The following is a 16,293-nucleotide window of genomic DNA, read 5'->3' as shown; positions in this document are numbered from 1 at the left end:
TAAGGACCTTGAGATGGGGGATTATGCTGGGTTCCCCAGGTGGGCCCAAGCGAATCACATGAATCTTTAGAAGCAGAAGAGGAAAGCAGAGGAGTGGGTCAGAGCTGTGGCACGAGGAGGATCTGACCCACCGCTGTTGGTTGTGAAGGTGAAAGAGGCAAGGAATGTGGGCAGCTTCTAGAAGCTGGGAACAGCCCTCAGCTGACAGCCAGCAGGAAAACAGGAACAGCATCCTACAACCAAACGAACTGAAATCTGCCAACAGCGAGAATGAGCAGGAAAAAGTCTCCCCAGAACCTTCAGGTGGAAACGTGGCTCCACCGACACCTTGATTTTAGTCCCCTGACACCGTGTCTGACATACAGGACTGTAAGATAATAAATTTGTTGTTTTAGGCCACTAAGTGGTGGTAATTTGTTATGGCAGCAAAAGAAACCTAACACAGGCCTTATTTTTTTCCTCAAAGGGTAAAGGCCAAGATTATTTCTCAAAAGGGAACCCTCCTACATTGTTGGTGGGAATGTAAGTTGGTGCAGCCACTGTGGAGAACAGTATGGAGGTTCCTCAGAAAACTAAAAATAGAGTTGCTATATGATCAAGCAATCCCACTCCTGGGCATATATCCAGAGAAAACCATAATTCAAAAAGATACATGCGGACTTCCCTGGTGGCACAGTGGTTAAGAATCCGCCTGCCAATGCAGGAAACACAAGTTCGATCCTTGGTCTGGGAAGATTCCACATGCCGCAGAGCAACTAAGCCCGTGCGCCACAACTACTGAGCCTGCACTCTAGAGCCCACGAGCCACAACTACTGAAGCCCACGCGCCTAGAGCCCATGCTCCACAACAAGAGAAGCCACCACAATGAGAAGCCCACACACCACAACGAAGAGTAGCCCCTGCTCGTCACAACTAGAGAAAGCCCGCATGCAGCAACGAAGACCCAACGCAGCCAAAAAATAAATAAAATCGATTCTTAAAAAGAAAACAAAAGATACATGCACCCCCATGTTCACAGCAGCACTGTTTACAATAGCCAAGACATGGAAACAACCTAAATGTCCGTTGGCAGATGAATGAATAAAGAAGATGTGGTACATATATACACAATGGAATACTACTCAGCCATAAAAAAGAATGAAATAATGCCATTTGCAGCAACATGGATGGACCTAGAGATTATCGTACTAAGTGAAGTCAGACAAAGACAAAAATCATATGATGTCACTTATATGTGGAATCTAAAATACTACACAAATAAACTTATCTACAAAACAGAAACAGACTCACAGACATAGAGAACAGACTTGTGGTTGCTGGGCGGGGGGCGGTGGGGAGGGATGGATTAGAAGTTTAGGTTGAGCAGATGCAAACCATTGTGTATAGGATGGATACACAACAAGGTCCTACTGTATAGCAACAGGGAACTATATTCAATCTCCTGTGATAAACCATAAGGGAAAAGCACAACATGAAAAAGAATGCATAGAAATGTATAACTGAATCACTTTGCTGTACAGCAGAAATGAATACAACATTGTAAATCAACTATACGTCAATAAAATAAATTTTATAAAAAGATCGTTTCTCAAAAACACAGATTTCTCATAAATGTAGCAATTGGCAACTCTTGGAAGGAAAACTCATTTAAACAGTGATGAGCAGGGAAAATACTGTACAATCTCAACTTTACTACTAAGAAATAAAGCAAAAGAAAAACATTAAAGGATAAAAATCATCACTCATAAGGACCACTACTCTGTTCAACGCTGAAATCTCCTCCAAAATACTGATTACAAATAAGAGCTGGTTCCCCAGTGATGAGCAGTCAGCACCATCCATTCTATCCAGAGCAGTTTCCCCGCCACCCCTCCACCCAACCTCCACCGCCAAGTCCCCTACAACTAGAATACGTTCTTAAAGGGTAGGAGCTATGTTCGATAATCTCTTTATGTCCAGCTGCCATGGCAATTAACAAAGGGTTAGATACACCACATTTATCCCATACATTGATGAAAATATCTATTAACTTCTGCTCTGGTTTCGAAGCACAATAAATTTCAGCTCCTCATTTACTGAGCACCTATCACTGGGCTGGGGACAAAAGAATATGCAAAAACAGCTAAGACACAATCCCTGTCCAAAGAGACCTTTCAAATACAGACAGCTATAACACAAAGCAGAAGGAGTGCTAGCAAAGATGCAGAAGTAATGTGTTTTCACATTATGGGAGGATGTGGGGCCTTCAGTGTAAGGAGGAGAGATCTTCAGAAGAAAGTGGTGGGCTTCAAGCCAGATATCAAAGTCCTAAATTTAACGGATGAAATAATTTTGAAGGATGCTGTCAAGCTGCTTCTGTTTTTCAATGTTTTAAACAGTTGCAAGCAGCATTTACTTAGCAACCACTCTTACTTATTCATTAAAGCAGGTTAGGGGACTTCCCCACTGGTCCAGCGGTAAGCGCCCTGCAATGCAGGGGATGCGGGTTTGATCCCTGGTTGGAGAACTAAGATCCCACATGCCGTGGCCACAACTACTGAGCTCGCACACCTCAACTAGAGAGCCTGTGTGCCGCAGACTACAGAGCCCATGCGTTCTGGAACCCGCGTGCCACAACCAGAGAAGAGAAAACCCACACGCCACAACTAGAGAGAAGCCCGCGCGCCGCAACAAAAGATCCCGCATGCCTCAACAAAGATCTCGCGTGCCGCAACTAAGACCCGATGCACCAAAATAAATAATAAATTAAAAAAAAAAAAAGCAGGTTATCTACTAGGCAAAACGTCATTAACCTGGTTTGAGTCACATTATTTAAATCAATTAGGTCTTACTTTAAAATATTCCAAAGTTCAGACTAGCTGTCAATATAATAGGCATGGATTACACACTCTAATTGTTCTACCAAAAGCCACTCAGCTCATTAAAAAAAACATTTAAAAACTTTTTCCACTTCATGACTTTACACTTAATCTGGCCCTGGCCAAAGTAACCAAGGAATGCTTTGGGACTGATTTAGAGACTGCCTCTCCCGAGGAGGGCATGCTTAATTTTTATATCGTAAAAATCTTTTGTCTCTCAAATTCTTTTACTCAGTCACCATTTATTCAACATGTGTCTGAGGCAAAGCAAAGTACAATAATACTGTCAGGTGGAAGATATTTATGAGTGTCTGCAACAAATCAATCATTCAGCAAGTATGATCCTGAGCGTCTGTTAGGCACCAAGCATTCTAGAAGAATTGGTGTTTTAGAAGACAGAGCCTCTGTCACCTCTTTGGGACTCTTAAAGTCCTGTGGGGAAAAACAACCTTGAAAAGGATGACTATAAAACACTGAAGAGTCACAAGACTATAGGGATCTTGAAAGTTTCTTTTCTTCCCCCACCAATGATGCCAAAAGTAAGGCATCTATTTCATCCATCATGCTAGAAAGATCAAATTACCCACTTTAAAATCCTCACTAAAGGATATACATATACATGTATAACTGATTCACTTTGCTGTACAGCAGAAACTAACACAACACTGTAAAGCAACTCTATTCCAATCAAAACTGAAAAAAAAAAAACTTCACTAAAATGTTTTGTTTCACAAACTCTCTTGACTAGCACATTCTGGTTTTTGCACATTTTTTGCAGGAGAGATTCAGGGCAGGCCAGGGGCTGTGCGTGGGTGCATTTAGAGACAGGAAGCATGTGTGGCCGAGCGAGAGAGAGGAAGGGAGTGTAAGCAACAAAAACCGTTTAGGGTAAAGGAACACAGGACATTCCTGAGTTTAGGACATAATTTGGAGAGTGACGTATGCCACTTTCCTCTAATCGAGAAGCATTTTTGGAGTGCCGACAGCTTTGAATTGAGGAATCAGTTACTAAAGGAGTCATCAGCTTGTGTTCTGGGGGTCACCAAGGGAAGTCAGGGAAGTGATTTCATCAGCAGAGACAGCAGTTGGTCTCGCTTTCCTCCTTTATGGAATTATCCTTGCTTCCTCCCCTCTGGAGGTTTTCTAAGAACAGACATTCACCCTGGAGTTCCGGAGGCAACATGCTGTCCCAAGTTTACTGCACGATCTGGAACAGAACAAATCCAAATACGGAGGCCAAACAGAACATGTTCTTGCTGCCTAAAATCTCATTCCTGCCCAAGCAGACTACTACAGTGTTGGGAAATCTTCTTGTAAGAGAGTCAGTTTTTGAATCCATGAGGCTTACTCAACAAATTCAGCACATTCTCCCGGGGAAGATCCTGGGCCACAGGGAAACATCTGTCTATCCTCCCAACAGTCACTTATGCTATTTTTACCAGATGTTCTGAATCTGATCCAGTAACACACAGAGACGACTCAAAGGTAATTAATCCAACTCCCACAAATTGAACATCTTGCCAAAATGTGTACTTTGATCATTTTGAGGAGAGGGTCATGTCTCACCAATTCAAGGAATACCAACATATTTAAGTCACTAAAATTAATGTATGTAATTTTGATTAATGTACCGGCAAGTTGGAAAAAATGAAATAGTGAAGAGTAAAATGAAGAGCCTTTACACAAATCAAAATGGGACTGCATTTTCTGTCTTTTAAACTTGTGAAAATAAAAGTTTTGATGATACCAGCTGCTGGTGGGGGACTGGGGAAAAAGGTACTTTGTAACTGGTTGGGAGGAAAATAGACTAGCACCATATGTCTGGAGAACAATCTGACAACCTCTAGTAAAATAGAAGATGCACATGTACTTTGACTTAGCACTTCCATCACTGGGAACCCAATCTATAGATATGTCTACAAACATTCATCGAGATTACCAATAAGGATATTCACTGCAACATTTTTGAAAAGAAAGAAAACCAAAAAACGGAAATCAATAAATCATGGCACTATCACATGATAGAATACAAAAAAAAAGAGGTAGATGAATAGATGCTGATATAAAAAAAAATCTTTAGATTAAAAAAACAAGTTGCAGAGTAATGTACATACATACATTACTTTAAAGTCTGTTAAGCTGAGTAGGAAATCATGGACTATATTCCTTTGTACTTGTCTTGTTTAAAAAGTAACACCTAACATGTTATTTCAAAAGAAATGAGAGGAAGAAAACTGTCATTTTCACAGGTATTTTGAGCACTATTATTAATTTCTAGAGAGACACAAGAAACTGTTAATGGTGGCACTTCAAGGCAATGGAACTTGGTGGGGAAAAAAGGCAGGATACCTGTCTGAACTGTTTGAATGTTTTTTTTAAAACCATGGGCGTACACTGTTTCCCTAATTTAAAAAATACCGAAAAGTAAAATACAAAACAAATAACACTATTAAAAACCAAGAAACAATAACCAACAAGGACCAACTATATAACACAGGGAACTATACTCAATATTTTATAATAAACTATAAGGGACGAGAATCTGAAAAACATATATATACAACTGAATATATACTATATAACTGAATATATACATATATAACTGAATCACTGTGCTGAACACCTGAAAATAACACAATATTGTAACTCAACTATACTTCAATTAAAAAAAAAAGACAAAAACTAAAGAAACATCAAAAAACAAAATAAAGGGCTTCCCTGGTGGCGCAGTGGTTGAGAATCTGCCTGCCAATGCAGGGGACACGGGTTCGAGCCCTGGTCTGGGAAGATCCCACATGCCGTGGAGCAACTGGGCCCGTGAGCCACAACTACTGAGCCTGCGCGTCTGGAGCCTGTGCTCCGCAACAAGAGAGGCCGTGATAGTGAGAGGCACGCGCACCGCTATGAAGAGAGGCCCCCGCTCCGCGATGAAGAGTGGCCCCCGCTCGCCGCAACTAGAGAAAGCCCTCGCACAGAAACGAAGACCCAACACAGCAAAAATAAATAAATTAATTAATTTAAAAAAAAAAAAAAAAACACAATAAAAAACCCAAGAAACATAAAGACTAGAGAAGGCTTCAAAGCTAACTCTTGGAATGAATAAACCTTTGAAAACCTTGAGAGCACAGGTAAAAGTGATTATCAGGCATTCAAAGCAAAGGTGAATGCACTCTGCCTATCTTCTTAGGAGACACCGAACGTCACCCTCGTCCTAGAGGTCGCAAGGACCCTGGGGGTGACTGAGCGCAAGAGTGTCAGAGCAGCTCCACTCACCTATTGTTTAAGGCTCCCCCAAGGTCACAGTCACAAGGTCGACATCCATCCAAGTCATTGCTTAAGCCCCAGTGCTCTGGCTGCAGAACAAAAGATTAAACATCTAAAGGGGGGTTCCTGTAATTACACAATAGACTCAGCAAGAGACAAGTTATGGCGTGTTTTGGATGTTCCACCAAACGTTTATCTGCACCGTGAAAGCAGAAAGCCTACAATAGGTATGAGTAGGAGTATTCTAGCATAAAGAACCCAAGCTCTGGGTCACTGGGGTCAGAGAGGGTTGCACATACCCACATGGTAACCCCAGATCAGAGCAGTTTCTTCGCCCTGCAAATAGCCTTCATCCAAGAATTAATGTGAGCTAGCAGCAAACATGCCAATTTTCTTCATTGGAATTACTCTGGCAGTGAGACAGTAATATGAAAGCAATCACAAAAATGTTTTAAAAGATATAAAATATAACTTTTAAAAATTACTCTCATAATTACTCCACCCAGAATCACTACAGTGAACTTTTTGGTCTATTTCCTTCCAGATTTTGTTTTTCTTGATGAACTTTTTCCCTAGTCAAGATACTACTCACATCCTGTGTTCTTTTATTTTTTATTTTCACACCAGCATAAGCATTTCCTCATGTTACCATCATTTTCAATGGCAACCAAATATCACACTGCGTAGAAACACCCAAATTTATTTAACTATTTTCCCTACTGTTGCTTCCAAGTTATTTTTGTTATGATTAATAAAAGATGCAATGGGTCTTCTGGTGAATACATCTTTGTCCAATTTTCTGATTATTTCATTAGGATAGATTCCCAGAAGTGGGATTGCTGGGTCAAAGGGGATGCACATTTCTACAGGCTATGGATACACATCTCCAAAACACTTTTCACAAAGTATGAACCAGTCTGTATTTCCGTCAGTAGCACACGAGTACCTGCCCCTCACTATGTCCTCACTTAATAGTCAGCATTCCTATTTTTTAAAAGAACTTTTGTTAGTTTTGTCTGTAAAGATGGTACTTCACCGTGGTTTTATTTTGCAACTCTAACAGCGATGGTGACTATCTTGTCAAAATTATTCATTAGTAATTCCTCTTTTGTGAATTGTCTACTCGTGGCTTTTTATTAATATTTACATAAAAGGGTGATGGTAGAACCTACAACTGTGAAAATTGTTCTCTATTGAAACGTCACATTCACAAGCCGCCCCTCCCATGTAAATTACGATTTACCTACCAGACACTGGTCACAATGCTGTCCTGTCACCAGACGCTTACAGTAGCAGTAACCAGTCCCAGAATCACAAGGATTCCTGCCAGGAATTGTTCCCAGAGGATTGCAAGTACAAGCTTCATTAAAGATAAAATGAAGTAAAGAAACACAAGCCAAGTGAGTCTGTAGTAGTCGACTGGATTAAGAATTGCAAAGTAAAATGGGAATTACGTGCACATGAGAACTCCCAAACTTTTTGAACACATGTACTTACATTTACAACCAAATGGATCTTCAGTGCTTAAACCATAGAAGCCTTCTTTGCAGGTATCACAATGTTCTCCTTCCACGTGTAATTTACACCGACACTGACCAGCAATGAGACCGGCAGAAAAATCCGTGTAACTGTCACAGATTCCCTTGTTCTGAGAACCAGCTGGGTCACAGGTACATTCTAAGGAGAATGAGAAGCATCAGGTAACACAATGTGTGTGTATGTAGAAATACACATGTTCCCTTCATCCCTCCAAGTGTCACAAAAATAGACTCAAAAAGGCTGGACTACTAAGTAAATTCCACCCCCGGCATCCTATACAGCAGCTAAAATGAGGCTGGATCTGAGTCCCAAGAGAAGGATGGTGACTACCAGACTATTCAAGCTGCAAAGCTGACCTAAACAGGTCCCCCCCCCGTGACCTTTCCCCACATACGTTCACAGAGATTAGGATCCCGGATGTCTCTCTCCGGGTGCTGGTAGTAAAACGGTTTGCACTGCTCACAGTTGCGCCCCATCGTGTTGTGCTGACAGCCATCACACACCCCTCCGCTGACGTTGCCAGTGGCCAAGTAGACCGCCATGTCGAAGTGGCAAGAGCTGGAATGTTCGTTGCAGTTACATTCTGCGAGACAAGACCGACGGCAGGAAAAGCCTTTTCAATCTACTTACCGGGGGAGGATGGGGTTGGTCGGAAGGAAGCTCATTTTGGATACTGGGGACGAAGTTCAGGCAAAATGGCAATTAACAAGAAGGCGCTGGCGGTGAAAAGGACGCATCTGCTTACGACATCAGTGTAAATCCTAAGCCATGCTGGAAACCTTCCGAGTGTGACCTTTATGAAATAACCTCACTTGCCCTCTTTGGAAGAGAATGGGCTATAAAAAGTTGGAGAAGTTCTGGGGGAAGTCCCCTTGGAGGCTCACTCACAGGAAGGCCACACTGCACGGAAAAGCGTTTGGGTCATGCTCAGGGTGGGACGGGAATACATCCCTCCAGAGGGGTTTCTAGGCGATATGTTCCTGGGGAAGCCTGTCTGGGCGGCCAGCTTTGAGGAACATGGTATGAAGGCCGGATTCCCTTGCTCCTCATTCACACCACCACAGAGGGCCAGGTTCTGTTAATCAGACCCGTAACAGCCATCCAGCTGGCCTTCTTGGGTCATTCTGTCCCTCCTCTAGCCCATTCGGCAGAGTCCTCTTGGTCCAACCCAGCTTTAACCATCTCTCTCTCACGCTCAACAACCCCCATCGACGACTCTTGTCTTCTCACAATGAAGCTTCTCTCACTGGGGCCCTCACGGGGCTCTACACACTGGCCTTATCCGTCCTGTAGGGAGGGACTGTGTCGTCGTGCCCTGGATACCTTGGTTTAATTAAACCCCAGAATCATGAATTAAACCCTGGTGTCGTGAGAATGTCCTTAGAGCCTTGTGTTTTGTGTTCTCCTTATCTGAACTCCCTTCCACCTCCCCCCCACCCCCCCCGCCCCCCTGCGCTTTCTTCTCTTTACCTAAACAATCCTAACTATCAGTTAAGGGCCAGCTGGTCGTCCTTACTAACAAAACCTTGCCCACTCCAGCCCTCACTGTTTTCTGAGCTCCTAGAACAGTCCTCAGTGGGGGCAGAGACAGCACGCCTCGCAGGGATGATAGTCTATCAGAATCACTGTGTGTGTGGAGAAGGGTGGTGGTGTTTCAAACTCCCCCTCTGCCCAGAGAATAGCACCGGGAGGGATGGGTGGATGGAAAGATGCCACAGGCTGCAGCTGGGCTGGCACAGAAACAAGGCTGACAAATACTCCATCTCTTTTAGACCTTATTGATCCACCACACGATTGTTTTCATTCACCGTTCGCTCATGGTCATCTTGCCTTAAAAACAGGTACAACTGGGGCTTCCCTGGTGGCGCAGTGGTTGAGAATCTGCCTGCCAATGCAGGGGACACGGGTTCGAGCCCTGGTCTGGGAAGATCCCACATGCCACGAAGCAACTGGGCCCGTGAGCCACAACTACTGAGCCTGCGCGTCTGGAGCCTGTGCTCCGCAACAAGAGAGTCTGCAATAGTGAGAGGCCCGCGCACCGCGATGAAGAGTGGCCCCCGCTTGCCGCAACTAGAGGAAGCCCTCACAGAAACGAAGACCCAACACAGTCATAAATAAATAAAAAAAAAAAAAAAAAAAAGAGTACTGTTTAAAAAAAAAAAAAAAACAGGTACAACGTCAGGGATGGCATCTCTGTCTTCTACTAAATCTGCCAAACACATAGGTGCTGCTCAAATACTAATTGATTAATTTAATAGACTGGATAGTGGCTTCCTAGGATTATCAGGGTGAGGCTGGGAAAAGGGTAGTAACTTTTCTTCCTTTTGCAGACCAGTGTACCGTTACAGCATCTCTACTCCGAAAATGGATACCGGGGTCTGAATTGATTCAGAACGTCCTTTTGCCTGAGACTTACTTTTACAGGCGTTGCTGTTTCGACCTTCGGCGGGTCTCCAAGGTAAATCATGGTAGAAATCCATGCACTGTTCACAGTTTAAGCCCTTGGTGTTATGCCTGCACATGCAGTGCCCGTGAACCTTGAAAGTTACGAAAACAGAAAAAAAGCAAAGGAAGAGATATACTAACGGCCAGACCTTTCCCACAATCAATGGAAAATATCAACCCCTTCTGATACTAATCCTCATCTGTAGCGCACCACAATGAGGGTTTCTTTGTTTTTATTTTGTCCCTTCCCCCCAGTGAGTCCTGTCCTATTGATGGCCGTAATTCCCAACTCTAGGAACAGTTCCTGCTACATAATGGGTACTCGATAAATATTCTTATTGAAGTATTGATGAGAAAAACACAGAAGAACAAAAGCAGTCACTTAAAATTTTTTTTAAAAAACAAACTAGTTACTTAACAGTTAAAAAAAATCTATTATAATAGAAATCAACAAAAGTTATAATGAGGAACTAAATGTGTACACACCACCGGGAACCAACTCAATTTACTGCAAGCTTTACCCCATGCCATACAAAAGACAGGTTTTCTCTGCTTGCTTTGTTTGGTTTTTGACTTCCGGCTCAGCACTTAAAAATGTTTTTTCAACCCAAAATGAGATTTTAAGAATTAATCAGTTACCACATTTACATTTTTAAGGAAAGAAATATAAAATGTCAGAAAAAGATACAGATTATTTTGCTTCAGGAAGGGACCACGATGTGCTCTTTTACACCACACCACCAGTCACACTTGAGCCCCTGAGGCACATAAATGATAAATCAATTCTTTCCGTCTAGCAAATATGCACGTACATGGATCCCTCACCTTAACACTAGTTTCTACAGGATGGAATTCAGAAACAGGACAGACAGGTCCACCCTGAACCCACCTTGACAAGAGTGCAGTTAGCAGAAGACTAAATTCCTCTCATTACAAGGTGGTTTTACATAGCCTGAAAACCAGTCCCAAAGCCCATACCACAGGACCCTACAGCATCTGAATCAACAGTACAACGTACTGTGAGACGCATGGTAGTGACATGACTACATGAGGTTAGCTACACGCAGGATTTGTTACTCTGAGAAGTAAATATCATCTACCTGGCATTCTCTGAAACATGGAGCAAAAAGATTAGAAGGACATATTCTCCCTTCAGGCTCTGTTAAAAATTCAACTTTATCTGTGCAATAAAGGTTCTATATAGAGTAAAGGGAAGGCAGAAGTTTTAGACTGTTGAATACAAGTCAGTCCTGCACCTTCATCTTCTTAGATGAGGACTAACAATTTTTGAAAAGGCCAACATCAACTAAGCAAGGCACACCTTTCGTCAAGAAGCGAGGCCCACAGCCCAGTGGAGGCCCCCAGTGCAGAGCCAAGTGGGATTTATCCCGGGGATGCAAGGATTCTTCAGTATATGCAAATCAATCAATGTAATACACCATATTAACAAACTGAAAATAAAAACCATATGGTCATCTCAATAGATGCAGAAAAAGCTTTTGACAAAATTCAACACCCATTTATGATAAAAACTCTCCAGAAAGTGGGCATACAGGGAACCTACCTCAACATAATAAAGGCCATATACGACAAACCCACAGCAAACACCATTCTCAATGGTGAAAAACTGAAAGCACTTCCTCTAAGATCAGGAACAAGACAAGGATGTCCACTCTCACCACTATTATTCAACATAGTTTTGGAAGTCCTAGCCACGGCAATCAGAGAAGATAAAGAAATAAAAGGAATACAAATTGGAAAAGAAGAAGTAAAATTGTCACTGTTTGCACATGACATGATACTATACATAGAGAATCCTCAAGATGCCACCAGAAAACTACTAGAGCTAAACAATGAATTTGGTAAAGTTGCAGGATACAAAATTAATGCACAGAAATCTCTTGCATTCCTATATACTCATGATGAAAAATCTGAAACAGAAATTAAGGAAACACTGCTATTTACCACTGCAACAAAAAGAATAAAATACCTAGGAATAAACCTACCTAGGGAGACAAAAGACCTGTATGCAGAAAACTATAAGACACTGATGAAAGAAAATAAAGATGATACCAACAGATGGAGAGATACACCATGTTCTTGGATTGGAAGAATCAATATTATGAAAATGACTATACTACCCAAAGCAATCTACAGATTCAATGCAATCCCTATCAAACTACCAATGGCATTTTTCACAGAACTAGAACAAAAAATTTCACAATTTGTATGGAAACACAGAAGACCCCGCATAGCCAAAGCAATCTTGAGAAAGAAAAACGGAGCTGGAGGAATCAGGCTCCCTGACTTCAGACTATACTACAAATCTACAGTAATCAAGACAGTATGGTACTGGCACAAAAACAGAAATATAGATCAATGGAACAGGATAGAAAGCCCAGAGATAAACCCACGCACCTATGGTCAATTAATCTATGACAAAGGACGCAAGGATATACAATGGAGAAAAGACAGCCTCTTCAATAGTGGTGCTGGGAAAAGTGGACAGCTACATGTAAAAGACTGAAATTAGAATACTCCCTAACACCATACACAAAAATAAACTCAAAATGGATTACAGACCTAAATGTAAGACCGGACACTATAAAACTCTTAGAGGAAAACATAGGAAGAACACTCTTTGACATAAATCACAGCAAGGTCTTTTTTGATCCACCTCCTAGAGTAATGGAAATAAAAACAAAAATAAACAAATGGGACCTAATGAAACTTAAAAGCTTTTGCAAAGCAAAGTAAACTACAAACAAGAGGAAAAGACAACCCTCAGAATGGGAGAAAACATTTGCAAATGAATCAATGGACAAAAGATTAATCTCCAAAATATATAAACAGCTCATGCAGCTCAATGTTAAAAAAATAAACAAGCCAATCAAAAAATAGGCAGAAGACCTAAATAGACATTTCTCCAAAGAAGACATACAGACGGCCATGAAGTACATGAAAAGATGCTCAACATCACTAATTATTAGAGAAATGCAAATCAAAACTACAATGAGGTGTCACCTCACACCAGTTAGAATGGGCATCATCAGAAAATGTACAAACAACAAATGATGGAGAGGGTGTGGAGGAAAGGGAACCCTCTTGCACTGTTAGTGAGAATGTAAATGGATACAGCCACTATGGAGAACAGTATGGAGATTCCTTAAAAAACTAAAAATAGTATTACCATATGACCCAGCAATCCCACTACTGGGCATATACGCAGAGAAAACCATAATTCAAAAAGACAAATGCACCCCAATGTTCATAGCAGTACTATTTACAATAGCCAGGTCATGGAAGCAACCTAAATGCCCATTGACAGACGAATAGATAAAGAAGATGTGGTACATATATACAATGGAATATTACTCAGCCATAAAAAGGAACAAAATTGGGTCATTTCTAGAGACATGGATGGATATAGAGACTGTCCTACAGAGTGAAGTAAGTCAGAAAGAGAAAAACAAATATCATATATTAACGCATTATAGGTGGAACCTAGAAAAATGGTACAGATGAACCGGTTTGCAGGGCAGAAATTGAGACACAGATGTAGAGAACAAATGTAGGGACACCAAGGGGGGAAAGTGACGGGGGGTGGTGGTGGTGGTGTGATGAATTGGGAGATTGGGATTGACATGTATACACTGATGTGCATAAAACGGATGACAAATAAGAACCTGCTGTATAAAAAAAAAAATAAAATAAAATACAAAAATTCAAAAAAAATAAATAAAAATATTTATTTAATTAAAAAAAAAAAAAAAAAAAAAGGAAGCAAGGCCCACAGTCCAGTGGAGGCCCTGGTGCAGTCAGGAGAGCGAGATTTCAATTCGCATCTGCCATGTACTTACTTAAGGCCCTTTGGCAAATTAATTAAACTCTGGTCTCTTCTAACAAGAATTAACAATTCACTTAGAAACTGGTAAAATATCCTAACGTTACCCATTTGGCAAGTTACCCAAGTCCCCTATTTTTAAAATTACATAATTTGAAAACACAGCATAAACGTGGAAAAAGAATGAAACTAGAAGGTCAAGAAACAAAGTCCATTTGACTCCTAAATGGTGTCCCGTGGTTCTAGGTTCAAATTTCCAGGTTCTCTGGCCTGGGGTCAATTTATGCCTTCTGGCATGCAGGCTGGAATGCTTGTGGTTTTTAATATTCCCTCAAGAAAAGGAAGATGTGACTGTCATGTAGAAAACTCTTTAATCCTTACTGACTAAAGTATCTACTGTAGCAGCAGCCCACAGGGACAATTTCCAAAAATTCGGTGTCTACGAAATGAGTATTCTTTACATTCTCATAGTCCAAGAAAATCAGCAAACAGAAAAGGAAAAAGAAAAAAAATCAACCATTGGAATGATACAAAGGACTAAATAGCAGTCTGGAAAAATAAGACCCCAAATAAAAAGGCTTAAGGTAATACTACTAGCTTCCATCTGCTTTTTAGAATCACCCGTATGAAGGAGGAAGCTGCCTGGAACGTGTACTTACCATTCCTTCTCCTTCTGCATGGAATCCATCCACCGGGGCACACTCGCTGGCATGGCCATAGCAGAAGCAGTTTCCTCGAATCACCATGTCGTAAACCGCGTAATAGTACTTTTCTCTGATTTCCATTCTGGAATCCAAAAGGTTATCTCCCAAAGTATGTAGTTTCACAAACTTGATTCTCAAGTTGGTGATTTTTAAGAGATCTATGAAGGTCACCAAGAATATGAAAAGTTTGATCAAAGAAGCAAGACTTCCTTTGCGATTAGACAACTTGGTTTTTTTCTCTTTATAGAAAGGCATGACAAATAAAAATGGCTTAAGCTTACCCCCCCCCTTGCATGATCTAGATGCACGTAATGATAAAGGTTAACATAATGTGACAGTCTCTCGAAGAAAGGTTATTCCCTTCTCATCAGTTTAACAAGAACATATGTTCTGTGATGGATTTGTTGGCAGACTGATGTCTCAGGAAGAAGTGTGGAGGCGGAGAAATTTAAAAATGCAGTTGCATGATTGCCGGAAGCCACTGAACACACAGTAATCTAAACTATTGCAATACCATCTGGTTCCCACAGCAATTAGTCTCAAAATCAGAAAATTCCATTCAGGTGGGAAAGAGCTTATCAAACCACTCCAATTCTCATTATTATTATAAGATAGTTAGAGACATGTTTGTGTTTATCTTTGGAGAGGAAAATGCTATCTGAAATTTCCCACCATTTAGGTGAAGTCCAAGTTACTAAAATCGATTTAACACGATAGAATAACCACAATCCAGGGCCTGACTTTTCAACCAAGTTTGGAAGCACCATTACAATCTACAACTTTCTGGGTCTTAGTTTTACAGTTTACCAATATAATTACCAATATAATACAGTGGCGTGAAGATAAAGGAGCTTAGTATTGGGATGTTGAGGCAAATTATTTTTTCCTAAATAGAAGTTACTTCTAGACCAATGTCTCTTATTTGATCTTCCTTTTCCTGGGTCTATAGGCCTATGCTTATTACAGAAGCAGGGCTGTCAATTACATTCTCTAATAACTTGATAAACCAAGAGTCATTCAATCTTCAATCTTCTTCCATCAGTGTTTTCATTAATCACTAAGTGGCTCTTGCTGAAGTGGACCCCAAAAGATTGATTAGTCCACCCGTCCTCCCCTTTTAGCTCTGTAGCCTAAAATTGCTCCTAAGCTTTACGTTCATTTCTGCTGATAGATTCTTAAAATTTACAACACGGGACAACGTGGCATTGGCCCAATGCATCAGATACTTTCAAAGCCCACATACAATTTAAAATACTTATAATATATGCATAGCTTACAATGAAGACTATAGAAATAGCTGTGGGTTGAAAGAGAAAGCCCATGAGTCCATGCATTCAACTTAGGCTCTTTGTAAAATCAAAAACTAAACAGAGAAACTGTGGTACTACTTCAATGAATGGAATTTCTGAATGCCAACATTTCCTCCTGCACAATATGAGCACAAGCGCCTATTGACAAGAGGCCAAACAACAAACTTGAAGAGCAGCTGGAGTATTTAGAAGCCCTTGAGTGATCTCTGTGGAAGCCCTCAGCAGAGCAAATAAGCTCCCTCGCTCTCTCCTGCCATATTTAACAACAGCTAAGTCTCGTATTGACTGCTGTTATAAGAGGCACAATCACTTTTGAAGTGAGTTTCGG

The 16,293-nt window shown here is 41.1% G+C and overlaps 1 protein-coding gene across 1 annotated transcript in view; it reads right to left on the bottom strand.

Annotated features, from left to right (window-relative positions):
* The window catches only part of LAMB1 (laminin subunit beta 1), a 74,669-nt gene that overhangs the window by 41,061 nt on the left and 17,315 nt on the right, over positions 1–16,293 (bottom strand). The window contains exons 8-13 of the mRNA XM_068550366.1: positions 14,611–14,813; positions 10,079–10,199; positions 8,057–8,245; positions 7,621–7,800; positions 7,371–7,483; positions 6,133–6,212 (exon numbers count right to left, since the gene is read on the bottom strand). Of these exons, the coding sequence (XP_068406467.1) occupies positions 6,133–6,212; positions 7,371–7,483; positions 7,621–7,800; positions 8,057–8,245; positions 10,079–10,199; positions 14,611–14,813 (886 nt within the window). The remainder of the gene's footprint in view (positions 1–6,132; positions 6,213–7,370; positions 7,484–7,620; positions 7,801–8,056; positions 8,246–10,078; positions 10,200–14,610; positions 14,814–16,293) is intronic.

This window comes from Eschrichtius robustus, chromosome 8 (assembly GCF_028021215.1).
Source record: "Eschrichtius robustus isolate mEscRob2 chromosome 8, mEscRob2.pri, whole genome shotgun sequence".
Classification (NCBI taxonomy): Eukaryota; Metazoa; Chordata; class Mammalia; order Artiodactyla; family Eschrichtiidae; genus Eschrichtius; species Eschrichtius robustus.
This window is presented reverse-complemented; position numbering and strand designations above follow the sequence as displayed.